Genomic DNA, 18302 nt, shown 5'->3' on the forward strand with positions numbered 1-18302 from the left:
TGTGATGGGGATCCTTAATGATAGATGCAACATTTTTGAGGCATCGCACTTTGAAGGTGTCTTTGGTGCTGGGGAGGCCAGTGCACATGATGGAGTTGACGGAATTTACAATTTTCTGTAACTTTTTTCTGATCCTGTGAAGAGATCGCTCCATACCCATCGGTGATGCAATCAGTAGAATGCTCTCCACAATATATCTGTAGAAATTTGCAAGAGTCTTTGCTGCCATACCATTTCTCTTTAAACTCCTAATGAAATATAGCCACTGTGATGCCTTCTTAATAATTGCATCAATATATTGGACCCAGGATAGACCATCCAATGTTGAAACTGCTCACCCTTTCCATGAGGACTTCCCTTTCCATAAGTTCACAATCACTTCCTTGGTCTTACTTATGTTGATTGCAAGGTTATTGTTGAGACACCACTCAACCAGCTGATCTCTCTTGCACCTGCATGCCACCAAATTACTGGGTGCACCTTGTTATGGCCCATAAACCTATTTGTCTATTTGCACTACACTGTCTTAATAGCCATAACATTATATTCTGCATTGTTTTCTTTTTAATCTGAATTATCAGTCTGGATGGCACACTTTTCACTGTACCTGTATTTTAATACGTATGAGAATAATAGTTAGCCAATACTAAAGTGAACAATTTCAAGTAACCATCTTTTTTCCCCTCAATATATGCTCCTGGATGTTTCACCTTTAACTTGCTCCTATGTTTTTTTTCTTTCAGTATTTAATCGTCATCTTGACAACTTTGCTCAGCACAGTCATCACAAATGTACCTGCTGTTCTCACTCTTCTCTGTAACTTAAGAAACATTTCCTTCCTCACCTTTCCAATTCTGATTCAGGCTCATCGACTTTAAAAGACAGTTTACCTCTCAATCGCGATTACCTGATCTACTTGAATACTCAGGCCAAAGTACAAACCAAAAACTACAAGACAGTCCCCGCCTGGGACATGCGCACCTGAACATCGAAGTAACTGGGCTAGTGGTTGGTGGGAATTGCGCTGCAGAAAGAACCAATCAGAGGCTAGGTTTTTATGTGGCCAGCAACCGAGATGCAGTTTGTGACGAAGCCGTGGTCAAGATCGGGTATTTGGGGAGGTGTCGATCCGGTTATTTAATCTTGTTCATCAAAACAGCTAATGTGACCACTGTGCCATGAATTTAGGGTAATTTGTTACTTCATTAAATCATTCTTAGTTGGCTGTAGGCAACGTATTGTTTCTTTGGTTTTGGAATCTGAGCTGAGGGTGGTTGGCAGGGCGGTCCATAAAAACGAGTCCTCCTGTTAGTGGTTTTCTTGTGTATTTGGTGATCAGAAATCAGAATTATTGCATTAAATCACACGTCTTATTTAGATTGCTACGTCTTGCATTGTTCTGATTGAAGGACTTGTTGACAAATTTAAAGTATCATGAGCTAATGAATTACTTTGTTGGGTTTAGTTTATTTACCCGCGAAGTCTGCAATTCTTCGGGCAGATGGGGCTTGTCAGTTGTGGTTGGCAGTTCATCTAGGAGAAGGAAAACTGATCTCAAACCTCGGCTGCCTTGTGGCTGTACCCACTCACGGGGAAGTCTTCGGGAGTAAACCCCGAGGTAAAATTCGGAGTTGCCGCACGTTCCTTTGGATTCATATGCAGCGTGGCGAGAGGGAGCCTGCTGCATGGACGACAGCTTGTTCCTCATATTGTACTACCCTGGCTTAAGTAGACAGGACTTAACATCCATGGTTGACTCCGATCAACGGAGGGCCTACTAATCTACAATTGCCGAGATACACCGGCAGATTATCTTGTTACATAATAAGAGTTCTTTGCTCTTCAATCAGTGTAAACGCAAAACCGACGAGTGAGCCCTTTAAATATAATTCAAATCCGTGTTGCGCTTTTGTGTTTCAGACAATATGCTTACATCCTGAAATGGGATTACCGCACTGCGACTCGGAGGCGCTGTTTGAGGCAAATTGTCACATGTGTGGATACGATTATGCTTTTTTTTACAGGTTTTCCTCTGACTGACTTTTAAGTATGCTATGAATTAAGATATACGGAATTTTCCTATTGGAAAACATACTGGATTCTGGAAAACTGGTTTTCTGTTTTGAGAACACAAGAATAGAAGCAGGAGCCCCACCCCCATTAATCTTTCAGTAATGTATAGGATCATGGCAGTTGTCGTTAGTTTTGAGCATTAAATAAAAATAGGAACTGTACTTTCAGGTAAATGGTATATTGCCAAAGAATTTATCGAAGTTTTTCTTGTGGTATCTGCGCTGTTGGATAATTTAAATGAAACTAAAATAATCCAATTGGCAGATTCAGTAGAGAAACAGATTTAGAACATTTGCAAATTGTGGAGAGACAAAATGTAAATTTCAAGGCTAGGAAACTGATTTGTAATATAGGATTGTTTGCTGCCTTTCCGATTGGTGCATAGTTATGTCCAACTTAAAATCAAATAAAGGTGTCGTATGTTTTGCTTGGAGCAATGATTATTAGTGCATTTGGGTTCCGTTGCTTAATTTCAGACTCATGAGATCACTTCTTTGTTAATATTGCCATTAGATTGTATAAAGGACAATATGTTATGTATTGTTTGAGATTATTTTCCCCACGGTTTTGGAACTTTTTATGCCACTTGTGCTTTTTGGCCAAAGTGGCGGCATTCTATCTGATTCCAATTGAGAACATTCTGTGTTTTCTGCAGGTTGGTATTGTTCTGAAATAATAAGATGACTTGGTTTCATAGGTTTTGCAGTTATTAGGATAAGTCCCTGTGATTCCCCAGCTAGTGCCGTTAGATTTTTTGCTTTCTAAGCAGTTGAGGACTTGGAATCATGTCCCATCTGAAAGTCAACACCAGCTGTCAGTCCTGTATTAAACCATATGCTCAGATTTCCAGTCTGTTTGAACCCAATTTGTGACTCAGACAAAAGTCCTAAAACTGAGTTGAGGCTGTTCTGAGTTGCATTATATAATAAATGCATTAGCATTTTCCCATACTGTTGTTTTTGTTGGTGTCTTAAGCAGCAATAAATAATGACTGACAAACAATTAAGGACTGGCTGTAGAATCCAGATAAGTCGATTGATGCAATGTCATTGAGTTCCAGTACTACTGAGCAAGAGAGTGTAAAATTCAGTTTCAGAACTCCATTCCGGGGCACTTGTTTTCTTGACCAACATCTGATTTGCAAAATCAGTATTTCCTGATCTTGATTGTCTTGCTGGAGGAAATCTATGCACCATGTATGAGAAGGAAATGGCAGAACAAAATCAATATTTTGTTCTTTATTTTGTACTGCAAATAAAAAGCAACAATTTCACACATGCAGCCGACGGCTACCCAGTTGAATAATAGATTCACAACCTCAACAGGGACAAGAAGATTCATATTTTAACCAGATCTTGTTTTCATTACATACTAATTTTAACTAAGAAACATTAACAAGTTGTAACTGGGCTATTTCTACTACATATTACTTCTATAAAAATAAATACAAAAATTATATACAGTAAACAGGAAGAATACAGTCTTAGTCCAGCAGAATTGTAAGCTGCATCTAACAATTTATGCTTGCTTGTAGGGATGGTTTAAAGCTTGAAACACAGTTTTTGAATGGAAAACCTAAGTTAATTTTAGCACCTTATGGTAAGTCTTAATTTCAGTAGTTGATTTTGAGTGTTTACTGTTCATCCATTGACATCATTTTGGATGCATTGGGATTATATTTTCTTGTTTTAAGTAATTGTATGTTATTGGTGGCTTCCCTGTGTTGTTTATGTAAATGCTTACCCATTGTAAATTTTCAGTTTTGATCTGAGCCAAAGAAGTTCCATCAATTAATTTTAATTTGTCTTTCACAAATCAAACATATATGAATAAAGCCTATAGAATATGAGTATGAATGTTATTACAATAACAATAGTTAGGTTACAGTTTGTTTAGTCCATGTATGTCTGGTTATGACATTATAGGAAAGATGTGATTGTTTAGGTAGGGTGCAGAAATGATATGTGGGGATTTGGCTACAACTAGAAATTTGTGGTTATAAGGAATTTGTATAAAGTGGTGTTGTTTTCTATGTGGCAGAAGAGACTGAAGGAGTTAAATTGAGTTAAAGTAAAGAGATCTAAATTGAGTATATGGGAAAACCTATTTCCTTTAACAAACCTTACAAAAACAGTGAATGTAGATTTAAAGGAATGGAAAATTTAAGGGGAGGTGAGAGAAAATCTTCCTGCCTACTGGGTGGCTGCAATTATGAAATCTGTACCTGAAAGCAAAATATGTAATTATTAGATTACTAGAACATAAAAGTACAATTGGTTGATTTCCAGTTTAATGAGTTTGTTTTATCTTAGTACTGGTATTTCAATTTCATTCAAAGTCAGATTAAATCATGGAAAATCCATAGCAGAAGTTTTGCAAGTATGAATTAGTTGAACTATATAAGCAAATTTCATGCAGCTAAAATATCAGTTTAAGTTGTTAGGTAGCATTGAAAAAGTACAGAATTTGTGTTGCTTATTAACATCATCAAATTGTATAGATATTCCATGGGTTACATAAGGATTCATTCCAGAAAAGTATCCATAAACTGATTTCTCCGTAAGACAGAGACTTCAATTTTCTATAGTTACCCATGTAATTTTGTTCTGCAAACATTTACTATTATTCTTGTTTCATTGAATACTCACCCCATAGCTATCCCAGAATGAACTAGTGAAATACATATATCCCAACCAGTTATTAACAGGTACATAAATACTATGTTTTTATTATTACTACCTTGCACTGTACTGCTACCACAAAACAACAACTTTGATATGAACATTAGAAATAAAAGCAGGAGTAAGCCAACTGGCTTGTTGCGCCTGCTCTGTTTTTATTGCTGATCTGGCCGTGGACTCAGCTCCACCTACTTGCCATTTTGCCATAATCCTTAATTTCCTCCTGTTGTGCAGAAAAAAATCTATCTAACTGTATTTACTGCTTCCCTGGGCAAAGAATTCCACAGCTTCACTACTCTTTGTGAAAGGCAATTTCGCTGCACTTCCATCCTAAATCCATTCCCCCAAATTTTGAGGCTATATTCGCCCCGTCTCACTCATCACTGTAGACAACTTTCCTGCCTATCATATCTACCCCTTTCATAATTTTACTGGATATATTTCTAAAAAATCCCCTCTCATTCTTCTGAATTCCAGCGAGTATAGACCCAAGAGACTCAGTCTGTCCTCGTAGATTAATCCCCTCGACCACAACTACACATGGTACTCCAGGTATGGCCTCACCAGTACAGTTGCAGCATAACCTCCCTCTCTTAAATTCAATCCCTCTAGCAATGAAGGCCAACATTCCATTTGGCTTTTTGATAACCTGTTGCATCTGCAAAACAACTTTTTGCAATTCATGCACAAGCATTCCCAAATCCCTCTGCACAACAGCATGCTGCAATCTTTCACCATTTAAATAATAATCTGATACCGTATTCTATTTTTCCTTCCAAAGTGAATGACCTCACATTTACCAATCATCAGCATACTTTGAAACACTGCACTCAGTCCCCTCTTCCAAATTGTAAAGGTATATTGTGAACAGTTGCAGGCCCAGCACTGACCACTGTGGCACTCTGCTCACCACTGACAGCCAACCAGAGAAACATTGATTTATCTCAACTCTCTGCCTTTTAATGATTAACCAAACCACTATTATTATTGTTTTGTGTTTGCACTGTTTGCCTTTTGTACTTTGGTTGTTTGTCCATCCTGTTGGGTGCAGTCTTACATTGATTCTATTTCTTGGATTTGCCGTGTATGCACGGAAGAAAATGAATCTTAGGGTACTGGAGGTACTTAATATAGTGGCCACAGAGTATAAATATCCCTGTACTTGTCAAACTGGTAAACATAGGCATGTTGAGTGAATGGAAGTAAGGGTAGATTTAGGGTTTAGCCAGCAAAGAGTTGGTTGACAACCATTTTAAAAGCTAAATATTTATGGGTGGACAGGATTGTATTTGGAATACTCATCTCTGAGGGTAACAGATGGCAAAGATGGAGCTTGAGCATCAGACAAGCATTTCCTAATCCTATCACAAAAAAAAACATTTGTTTCCTGGTATGTGCTGGTTGTGATCAATTCCGCTTGATGTAGGGTCCTGAACTCCCTCAATGCTACACAGGTGCCAACTCAGAATTGATTATATCTATAATGTACTGGTTGTGGATTGCTGGATAATTGAGTGTTTGATGTAATTGTTTAATTGTCTGCCAGCAGTCACAACTGTTGCACGATTGATGCTTTTCTGTAACTATCATACATTGCTTTCTACTGTTTAGTATGCGAGTAGTTTGAGCAACACACAAAATGCTGAAAGAACTCAGCAGGTTAGGCAACATCTATGGAGGGAAATAAACAGTGAACATTTTGGACCAAGATTCTTCATCAGGACAGGTGAAATAATTTGGTGCTTTAGTTTCAACGAGTCTTAATTGTCAGTTTTGATATGTTTTTTTGACAGTCTCCTTGAACTTGGTTTAGTATTTTTGCTTGATGCTAATAGTGGAGTGAGAAATAGAACGTTAAAAATATTGAAAGTAGGGCAAAATGAGTCTGCATGACCCTTCATTCAATATGATCATCCAAATTCAGTGCCCAGTTACAGCTTTCATCCGATATTTCTTTATCTCATTAACTGTCAGCAATATATCTAACTTTTTATTTCAAGTTTATTTAATAATTTGGCTTTGGTGGGTGGCCAACTTGTTAAATCAAGAAGCTAAATATTATTAATAGTCAGTGAGTTTGTGGCATATGGTGAGAAAGCTGGAACAGGATAATAAATTCAGATAAGTGGCCGATAGGTCAAGGGATTGTTACTGCTTTTTTTTCTACTTCAGAATTTCACTGTACCTTCAGGAAGAGGGTGATGTTCAGGAAGGTGATGATTCCTCTGCTTTCTCGGGAGGCTACAGAAATTTAGCATGTCAAGTTTTTGCTACTTGGTTGGAAATTTTTAATGTATTCCTTTTGTGAGTAATGTCATAAGGTATCATATTTCTTAGATAATGAAAATGAGAGACTTCTTTGTTGAAGTTTCTAAAAATAGTTGTTGGGAAGCTATACCAATGCTCAAATAGTCTGGCATGCTTCAGGCCTTGATGCAAGACTGACAAGTTTTATGGATTATTAGCAGTCATTTCTCTTCAACCTCAATACACTTTCAATTCACTTTTTTAAATGTTAAGTTTTCCAGGTGGGTTGGGGGAACCATTGACAGTCATCACCCTGGGATTTATTAATTGTGGAAAAGTGGATTATCGGTGTTTCATTGTATTTGAAACAATTTAATTTTCTTGGATTTTACTGTTTTTAGTACTTTTTGGAACAGGGAACAGATATCTTACAATTTTAAAAAAAAATAATTACCTCTTTAGCCCCTCTTCCCTCTCCACATAAGAAAAACAGGATAGGTGTATGGTGATGAAGAATAATATATTTTTGGATGCTCCTCTGCCCACCATTCTTATTTATCACTGAGTTAAATTCACCTCATGTTATGATTACAGATTTTCTCCCTTGAATGTGGTTTCTCATTTACGTAAATACAATTAATATTGCAATTAAGTGATACTTTTATTGCAATTGAGAAACTAAGGAAAAGGGCCAAGCCACACTGTCCAGTGCAGACCAGTGAGTTGTAGCAATGCATATTTAATCTGAAACTATAATCTTTTTTATTGATCTTATTACAGATGTTTCATCAAAGGAAACTAAGAAGGTAAGAGATCCAAGTTCCTTTGTTATTTCTATATTGGAAGTGATTTCTCTGCTTTCCCCTTCATAACAAAATCAGGTCTTCTCTGTCTTTCAGTTTTTAAAAAAATTTAATGGTATGTTCATATTCACCCCTAACTCACCATGCTCATGTCCCATCCCCAGGCTTGGGTTAAAGTAGGTCCCTTCTGACTGAATCTGCACATTTGTATTTCGGTCCCTTTTTCTCTCGAAGGCAACCATCAATTGTATCCCTTCCTGATGAGAGAATTGCATGATTCTCCAACTGAAGCTGTTACTTTCCAGTCTTTTCTATTTAATGAAGCTTAAAAGATAATGGACATTCACACACATAGCTCACCATCCATCAATGATGTAACAAGCTCTCACAGAATTCCACAGTAGAGGAGAATACCCAATGAGATAATGCACCTCTACTGAAGCAGATGTCAACCCATCTCCTCCTTTCCTTTTTCCCTCTAATTCATTCCCTCTGCCCTGATCTTCCATGTGCATCCTCCTAAAATCTCTCTCTTCCTTTGTTCATTTTCCCATTGTTGTTCCAAGAAATAATGAGTACATGACTCCTGAAGAAGGGTCTCAGAACAAAAATTTGACTATTTATTGAAAGGTTCAAAAGTCAAATTTAATGTCAGAGAAATGTATGCAATATACATCCTGAAATGCTTTTTCTTCACAAATATCCACAAAAACAGAGAAATGCCCCAAAGAATGAACGACAATTAAACGTGAGAACCCAAAGTCCCCACCACGCATAAGTGGCATCGAGCAACGATCCCTCCTCCCCCCACCAGCAAAAATAACATGCATTGGTACCATCACCAGGCCATGCAATAGCAAAGACACAGACCAAAGTTACCCCAAAAGCTTCTCATTTCATCTGAAATTCAACAAACCACAGGTTCTCTATCTCCCTGGCAAGGGAGAGGAGGTGTCCCTCATTTTCACAGCGAGTGGGAGACATAACAACAACCTGCTGGTTTACGATTTTAAAAGTCCATTTTATTGCTTTATTCATTTCTATAGATGCCTTGCTGAGTTCCTCCAGCATTTTGTGTGTGTTACATGGGGAAATGTTTAGAATGCTGTTTATGCATTGTCTTATATAGCTGAAATGATATGACTTCAGTTCTGTCAGCATTTTTAAAGTAGGCAAGTAGAATTGTTTTTCCTTTGGAAAAACAGGATAAGTGTAATTGAAATTAAAGAGTAATGAAGGAATGATGTCAAAATTAATATGGGGAAATGTTACAGATAAGATACCTAAACAACGACTAGGCAGAATCATTATACAGGCGGGTTGTGTTGAATATGATAACATGCATTGTTATTGAAATAGGACATCTAAATATATCTCTCTTAAATATATTGAAAGTAGGTTGAATAACATTTGCTGATGGTTTTAAATATTTTCAGATGAAATACAAGAACAGGACAATACATCCACTGAAGTCAAAGCAAATTTTACAAGTTGCTTCGTCTCATGAGAATAATTCTAAGATTGAGAAGCCTTTGCTGAAACCTGTAACTGACACCATTGGGAAAGGAGAAAGTACAGAACAATGGATTACAGATAAGAAGGCAGACAACAAAAGTAAAAGCAATTGTGAAACAACTCCCTTAAGTAGACAGCCTGGAACAAAGACTTCTGTGAAGCAACTTGGCATAATGAAGCAAAAGGCTCCAAAGAAACATAAGATCTCATCTGAAGAATTGAGAGAAAATTTGGTATGTCTGACTCAAGAGCAACTTCAACAGATTTTGTCATCTGTAAGTCAAGCAAACAAAAATTCCAACCAAAAGCTGGAAAGGGACAAAAGTACAAAAGCAGGTAGGTGTCATGATCAACACACACAAAATGCTGGAGGAACTCAGCAGTGTGATGATCATGACCTGATTTGTATACTGCAGTTTTGGAACTTGGACTAAATCGAATGTTTGAACGTTTTGTTTTTCTCCACTTGCTTCACCATCAACAACAACCCTTTTATATAAACAGAAATTGATAGAAATACTCAACAGGTCAACTAGCATCTGTGGAAAGTGAAACAGAATTAATGCTTCCAGTTAAAGACCCTTCATCAGATCTGAGGAAGAAAAATTTTAAGAAATAGTGTTAAGTTGGAGAGGAAGTAGTAAGAGGAGCTAATTGGACAAAGGATATCTGTGATGGATGAGGCAGGGGTTGTCTTGGGAATATGTTGTCAAATATGTTAACAGACAAAACAGCATAATGTATAATATATTTCTAATAGATGGCCTGTGGTTCCTGCCCAGCAGATAAAACTGTGCTAATGGAACAATATTACACATGAATGACTTGCAGCAGAAGTAGGTAGCTAGTCTTGCGGCAGAGAAAGCAAGTTATTTAAAGCTGGAGGATTCAGTGCCTAGTTTGAAAGGATGCAGGATGCCAAGATAGAGAATGAAGTGTTCTTCCTCTGCTTGTGTTGGTCCTCATTATCACCATATGGGAGGCCCAAAGGTTTTTGACCAGATATTTTAACTCTGTTTCTGATGCTGGACCTGCTGAGTATTTCGAGTTTTTTTTTGTGTTTATTTCAGATTTTCAGCATCTCTAAGTTTCTTGTTGATTTACTGCCCTTTGGTATTTCCTCCAACAGTTGTGATTCATGTACAAATTTGGAGATCAAAGATCTAGAAATTAGATTTCATCTGTGATGCTAAACTTGTATTGTGAATTGTAATTAGTTGCATATCCAGCACCCTGATGTGAACAATGAAAGAGAATAAGTGGTCCAACTTTATAACAAGCATAATTGAATTGTGCCTACACAAGGTTAATTACAATTGTGTGTATAATTCGTGCATTCAGACTTCGGCAGAAAGTGATTTATTTTTTAGCTAAATGGTGGTGGGGTGAATGGAGAAAGATGTACAAATGAACTTGATCCCTCTTTAAAAGCAGTAATTGGATATTGATTTTATAAACTCCTGACCAATTCTGTTTTATCTCTCCTTGTTGAAATCCTGAAATCAATTGCACCATCCAACATTAACCAATTAGCTGAAACTAGATAATTAGCATGTCAGGATAAAGCCAACAAACATATTCATCAGTGTTATGCAATGAAAGCTGTAAAGCATAGTAATTCGGTTCAGAAGCATGTCTTTTGGTCCATGCCAACCACAGCATTCTCCCTACTTGTCCCAGTTACCTGTGTTTAATCTATAACCCTCTGTCCTTCCCTCCACGTATCTATCCAGATGCTTGACCACTCCCTCAGGCAGGTCATTCCAGGTACTCATTATCTTCTGTGTAAAGAAGTTACTTCAAGCTCCCATTTAAATCTCTTCCCTCTTGTATCTGTGCCCTTTAGTTTTGGAATCCCAACCCTGAGGAAAAGACAATGACCATCCACCTTATCCATACCCCTCATGATTTCTAAACTTCTATAGGATCACCTCTCATTCTCTTACGCCCCAAGGGAATAAAGATACAGCATGGTCAACCTCTCGCTATAACTCAGGTTCTTTAGCCCTAGCAGCATCCTTGTAAATCTCTCCTGCATCTTTACAGCTTGGCAATTTCTTCCCTCTAGCAGGGAAACTAGACAATACTGCAAATGTTTAACTGCAACATAGTACCCTAACTCTTAAACTCCATGCCCTGACTGATAAAGGCCAGCATACTAAATGCCTTCTTCACTACTGTGTAGAGATTATGGAGGCATTAGTAGTGATCTTTCAAGAATCACAAAATTCTGGAATGGTTCTGGAGAACTGTAAAATTGCAAATGTCACTCCACTCTTTAAGAGGAGACAGAAATAGGAAATTATAGGCTAATAACCCTGACTTCAATGGTGGGGAAGGTGTTGGAGTCCATTATTAAGGATGAGGTTTCAGGATACTTGGAGGCAGATGATAAAATAGGCCAAAGTCAGCATAGTTGCCTTAAGCGGAAATCTTACCTGACAAATCTGTTGGAATTCTTTGAGGAAATAACAGGCAGGATAGACAAAGGATTTTAAGAAGGTCTTTGACAAAGTGCTACACATGAGGCTGCTAGACAAGATAAGAGCCTTTTGTATTACAGGAAAGATACTAGCATGGATAAAAGATTGGCTGACTGGCAGTAGGTAAAGCATGGGAATAAAGATGACCTTCTCTGGTTGGCTGCCGGTGACTACTAAGAGTTCTGCAGGTGTCTGTTTTGGGACAGCTTCTTTTTATGTTACATGTCAATGATTTTGATGATGGAATTGATGGCTTTGTGGCCTAGTTTGCAGATAATTCAAAGATATGTGGAAGAGTAGGTACTGTTGAAGAAGTGGAGTCTACAGAAGAACTTGGATTAGGAAAATGGGCGAACAAGCAGCAGATGGAATGTAGTGTAGGGAGGTTTATGATCATGCTCTTTGGTAGAAGAAATGAAAGCGTAGACTAATTTCTAAATGGAGAAAATTCAAAAATCAGAGGTTCAAAGGGGCTTAGACTTCCTTGTACTGTTTCACTAAAGGTTAATTTGCAGGTTGCTTCAGTGGTAAGGAAGGCATATGCAAGGTTAGCATTCATTTTGAGAGAACTAGAAAATAAAAGCAAGAATATAATGCTGAGGCTTTATAAGGCATTGGTCAGAACACACTTGAAGTATTATGAGCAGTTTTGAGCCCCTTATCTGAGAAAGGATGGGCTGGCATTGCAGAGGATCCAGAGGAAGTTCATGAGAATGATTCAGTGAATGAAAGGGTTTAATACTGGAGGAGCATTTAATGGCTCTGTCCTTGTACCCACTGAGCTGGGGTGGATTTCATTAAATCTTATAGAATATTGAAAGGCCTAGATGGAATGGATGTGGAGGGAATGTTTCCTGTAGTGGGTGAGTCTATGACCAGAGGGCACAGCCGCAGAATAGTGGGACGTCCCTTTAGAGCAGATGAGGAGGAATTTCTTTAGTCAGAGGATAGTGGATCTGTGGAATTCATTGCCACAGACAGCAGTGGAGGCCAAGTCATTGGGTATATTTAAAGCGGAGCTTTGTAGGAGAGCATTCCAACTGGTTGTATCACTGTCTGGTATGGAGGAGGCATTGCTCAGGATCAGAAACAGCTGCAAAACTTTGTAAACTTAGCCAGCTCCATCATGGACATTAGTCTCCCCAGCATTGAGGACATCTTCAAAAGCTGATGCCTCAAAAAGGCAGCATCCATCATTAAGGTCACACGTCAATCAGAACATGCCTCTTTCTCAATGCAACCATCAAGGATGAGGTACAGGAGCCTGAAGACACTCACTGAATATTTAAGGAATAGCTTCTTCCCCTCTGCCATAAGATTGTTGAAAAGACAATGAATCCATGAACACTACCTCACTTTTTTTCCCTTTTATTTAGCACTGCTAATGTTTTATAAATATTTATTCCAATGTATATACTTTTATTATTATGTGTGGCATTGTACAGCTGCCACAAAACAAATTCACAACATATGCCAGTAATATTAAATCTGATTGTTGATTAGTAAAGGCATCAAAGGTTGTGCCATCCAGATCATTTACATAAGTTATGAATAACAGACCCCCGAAGCACCCAATTCTTCACAGGCCTTCGGTTGGAGAATCAGCTTTTAACTATCACCCACTGTTTTCTGTCATTGTACTTGTTCTAAAACTCCCTCACTAGCTTCTTCTGAATCCCATGCAACTTAATCTTCTATATCAGCCTGCCATGTGGGATCTCGTCAGATTCTATGTGGGCAACATCCACTGCCCTATCTTTATCTTTGTTATCTCTTTGAAAAACTCAAAGATTTGTCAGACATGACCTCCCATGCACAAAACCTTGCTAACTATTCCTCATCAGGTCTTGACTCTCCAAGTGATGGTAAGTCTCATTCCTCTGAAATTCCCTGCGGTAACATCCCCACTATAAATGAAGTCAGGCTCACCAATCTATAGCTTCCTAGCCTGTCCTTTCTACCCTCTTGAACAATAGAATAACATCAGCAACCCTCCAGTTCTCTGAACCTTCACCAGTGGCTAGCAATGAAGTAAGTATGTCCACAAGAGCCTTTGTGATTTCTTCCCTGCCCTCCACTAAGGTCAAGGGGTGTACCTGTTCAGACTGGGGATTAGACCAACTTAATGCAATTCAAGGCTGCAAATACCTCCTTCCTCATCATGTGAATATACTTCAAGCCTGCACCGCTTATTACTTTGTAATCATGACTATAAATCATTACTTTGGTGTCCTCTGAGGAAAAATAGACTGCACATAGACAGCCCTGATGATCTTCAAGAGGACCTAGTCTCTCTCCCTGGTCACCCTTTTAACTGTTAATATAACTGAAGGACCTTTTGGAATTATCTTTAACCCTGTCTGCCAAATCCATCTAATACATTCATGTTGTTCTCCTAATTTCTCTCTTAAATCTACTTTAAAACTTTTATATTTGTGAAAGGATTCATTTATACCCAGCTGCCCAAAAATGCTTCCTCCTTTTTCTGATTAGAATCTCAATATCTCTCCTCAGTCAGCATCCCCTGAACTTGGTATGTCTACCCTTCACCTGAACAAGAATATACTGCTCCTTAACTCTTGATATGACCCTTTTACAAGCCTCCTACTTGCCAACTGTTCCCTTGTCTTTAAATGAAGATGTCCTGACAACCCCAGCTAGATCCTACCTGATGCCCTCAAAGTTAGCCCTGACCCAGTTCAGGACTTTATCTTGTAGAGCTGTCCTGTCTTTTGCCGTTACTATTTTAAAGCTATTAGAATTGTCACTGGACCCTAAGTTCTCACCAACTGCCACTTCAGATACTTATCCTGTATCATTCCCTAAGAGGAGGTCCAGTATTGCTTCTTCCCCAGTCGGTGTCTCTATATATTGTGTGAAGAAATTGCCTTGAGTAATCCAACACAAATTCCACCCATCCAGGCCTTTTGCACACTGGGCGACCCAGTCAATAACAGGAAAATTGAAGTCTCCCACTAGCACTACCCTACCATTCTCTCAACTTTGTGCAATTTCTATACATATTTGTTCCTCAAGTTCCTGCTACTATTGGAGGTCTATAATATATCCCTCTCAAGGTGATCATCCTCTTCTTATTTCTAAGTTCTACCAAAATGGACTCATTAGATAATCCCTCAAGAATATCCTGTGTTATACTATTTAGAGAGAGTGCAGAAGAGATTTGCGAGGATGTCATCTGGATTGAAGAGGATGCCTTATGAGAATAAGTTGAGTGAACTTGGTTTTTTCTCTTGGAGTGGCAGAGGATGGGAGGTGATCTGATAGAGGTGTATGAGATGATGAGAGGCTTGATCATGTGGATAGCCAGAGGCTTTTTCTCCAGGGCTGAAATAGCTAACACGAGGGGGTGTAATTTTTAAGGTGCTTGGAAGTAGGTACAAGGGGGATGTCAGAGATAATTTTTTCACACAGAGAGTGGTGGGTGCGTAGAATGTACTGCCAGCGACAGTAGTAGAGGCGGCTACAATAGGGTCTTTTATGAGACTTTAGGTACGTGGAGCTTAGAAAAATAGAGGACTATGCGGTAGGAAAATTCTAGGCAGCTTCTAGAGTAGGTTACAGAGTTGGCACAACATTGTGGGCTGAAGGGCCAGTAATGTGCTGTAGATTTCTATGTTATGTCCTCCCTCATCAGAGTGGCAACTCCTTCTGTTCCTCTGTGGTGCCTAAAGTTTTGGTATTCTGGAACATTCCTATCCTTTCTTACCCATATTTCTGCTATGGCTACAATATCTCAGTCCCTAGAGCAGGGGTTCCCAACCTTTTATATGCCAGAGACGCCTACCATTAATCGAGGGATCCATGGATCACATGGCAATCTAGCCCTCAGTTCGTTTGCTTACTTGTTAAGCTATGTACATTGAAATAGATGCAATTTAAAGCAGTGGTCCTACCTGTCATTGTACTGTAAATATAGCTGTCCTAATTCTAGGCTTACACACTTTGATTGCTGCTCACTGACTTGGCTCTCTCAAGCCCCACTACATTGCTAATCTTGTTTAAATCCTCCCTGGTGACAGAGGCAATAGGATATTGGTCCCCCTCTTGTTTAAGTGCAACACATCCCTCTTGTACAGATTGCCTCTGCCAGATGAGATTCCAGTGATCCAAGAACCTAAATCCCTACCCCTTACATGAGCTCTTGAGCAATTCAGTCATCTGGCCAAACTTATTATTCCTGCACTGGCATGTGGCATCAGGAATAATCCAGAGATCGCTACCTTGAGGTTCTGCATTTTAATGTCTCATCTAATTCTTTATATTCATTTTGTAGGAGCTCATCCCATGTTCTGTCTATGTCACTTGTACCAATGTGTAAAATGATCTCTAGCATTCGCTCTCCATCTTGAGAATTTTCTACAGTCACTGCAACGTATTCCTGATCCTGATACCTGGGGAAACAGCACACCGTCTGTTGCATCTGTTGGCATCTCGTCTGCATCCACCATGTCCTGTCTAACTCCCCTAACTGTCGAGTCTCCTGTCATTAATGCTTCCTCACCTGCTCAGCCTCGGAGCTACCAATGGTGCCACTGACCTGCCTGATGCAGGTCAGTGTGATAATGGCATAGATAAAGTGTATAGTAAGAATAATTTTCCTACAGTAGTATTACAGTAGTGAGAAGGCGTATGTTTAAGGTAGGAGGAAGGAATTTTAAAGGAGATCTGAGGGGGAAATTTCTTTTCCATGGTAAGTGGTTGATATCTGGACTTCACTGCCAGAGCAAGAATAATTGTTGTATTTAAGAGGCATTTAGACAAGCACTTAAAAATAGCCTATGATAATGCAGGCAAATGGGATTAGTATAAATGGGCAACAAGCATGAAAGAATCCTCATGCTTGGATTGTTCCAATACAAAATATTTTGAAATCAGTGCTATAACTTGGGTTAATAGTCTTGTACAGTAATATAGAAAATAAATATCAGCATTTAATCTTTGACCAAATAGAATATGATCACATTTATTTTCAGCTAATTTATTCAATTAAAGAATCATTCACAACAGAGATAATAAATGTTTTGCTTTAAGTAGACCATAAGACATGGGAACAGAACTAGGCCATTCAGCCCATCAAGTCTGCTCCACCATTCCATCATGGCTGATCCCAGATCCCACTCAGCCCTAGACACTTGCCTTCTCGCCATAACCTTTGATGACCCAGACCAATCAGGAAGCTATCAATTTTCACTTTAAATATACCCATGGTCTTGGCCTCCACAGCTGTCTGTGGCAGAGCATTCCACGGATAAATGATGTTAAATAAGTTAGTTTGTTTTTCTATAGGTAATGGAATTAAGGAAACGGAAGTCACAGATAAGGAGCTTAAAAAGGGGGATAATTCAGCCTTGCTGAATGGAGTTGGTTCCAACAATACTGAGGTGTCAGAGGATAGTTCATGTCAAGAACCACAAGCAGCTACGACAACTAGAGCAAATGTCGAACAAGCAGACATCATACAAACTGAAAATACAGGTAATAAGTAAGTATCTGAAACAAAGAAAAAATAAATGCCTTTGTATATTAACAGAACCCAAGCTTATGTATACCACAGTTAATTGCACCATTCTGCTCATGCAGAGGTTGATGATAGTAAAAGTAGAAAATTCTGGAAACGCATACCAGGTCAACCAGCATTTGAGAAACAAAATTCTGTTTTGGGTTTAAATCCTTCATTGAACTAGGTTAGATAGCCAGTACAGTTAAGTTCATGATTAGAGTAAAATATATGAAATTCTGTTGTAAAAGAAAGCTGATGCTAGAAAAGTTTGCTTGTATGAGGAATCTTAGAATATATTGAAACCCCACAATGTGATAATTTGCTGTTATGTTATTGATCCTACATTCTAAACATTCAGAGGAATATAGCCCCATACTTTAAAAGAAACTATAAGCTCAGGCTGTGCTGCATTGCTTCCAACTTGGTGGTAAATCTTGCACTCCCTGCAGTTGAGCTAGGAGCTTGATTTGAAGCCCTGCATTTTATTTAACTGTAATTACAGTCCTGCCCTCTGCTGGTGCTTCTGCTGCAGTGAATTTCTTTTTGGTTAGCAGTAGACTATTTGTGTGAGTTTGTATTGGGCAGGCTTGCATGAGCAGGTCAATCTATACAACTCGCATCACTGCATCAGTATAGCAACACTTTGGCCACTTTTTTCCCAAAATTTTCTGTGTAATTTTGTATCATTTGCTATGTGACCTGATCCAGTCGGTCTATGACATCTTGCCAAGCCCAGCGAACCTCCACTGCTGGGGCAAGGCCGTAACACCATTGTGCTTGCTCCCTGTCCTGAGGGGACATAAGAGCACATCATCATCAGCTGCTGCCCAAAAGCCCTGTGGAGGGCCGTTATTGTTGGTGCCATGACCAGTTGCTGAAGACAGTCGCTAACACCTTGTACGCAGCCATTCTCCAGGTGAAACTCTGTCGCCAGCAAAGCAAGCAATTGTTTTTATCAAGGCAAGGGAGAACTGCAATC

At 38.8% G+C, this 18302-nt stretch overlaps 1 protein-coding gene across 5 annotated transcripts in view; it reads left to right on the plus strand.

The window, feature by feature from the left end:
* Positions 1-1057: 1057 nt before the first annotated feature.
* The window catches only part of ccdc66 (coiled-coil domain containing 66), a 77511-nt gene continuing 60266 nt past the window's right edge, over positions 1058-18302 (plus strand). Inside the window, exons 1-6 of one of the 5 annotated variants that reach the window (XM_073072224.1) lie at positions 1067-1189; positions 3608-3672; positions 6366-6480; positions 7782-7807; positions 9241-9655; positions 17110-17305. In XM_073072224.1, coding sequence (XP_072928325.1) covers positions 3670-3672; positions 6366-6480; positions 7782-7807; positions 9241-9655; positions 17110-17305 — 755 coding nt within the window. In that variant the 5' untranslated portion in view covers positions 1067-1189; positions 3608-3669. Of the gene's footprint in view, positions 1190-1588; positions 1619-3607; positions 3673-6365; positions 6481-7781; positions 7808-9240; positions 9656-17109; positions 17306-18302 lie in introns of those variants that run through there. The other 4 variants (XM_073072225.1, XM_073072226.1, XM_073072227.1 and 1 more) reach the window with 4 other exon arrangements.

Source organism: Hemitrygon akajei, chromosome 19, assembly GCF_048418815.1.
Source record: "Hemitrygon akajei chromosome 19, sHemAka1.3, whole genome shotgun sequence".
Lineage (NCBI taxonomy): Eukaryota > Metazoa > Chordata > Chondrichthyes > Myliobatiformes > Dasyatidae > Hemitrygon > Hemitrygon akajei.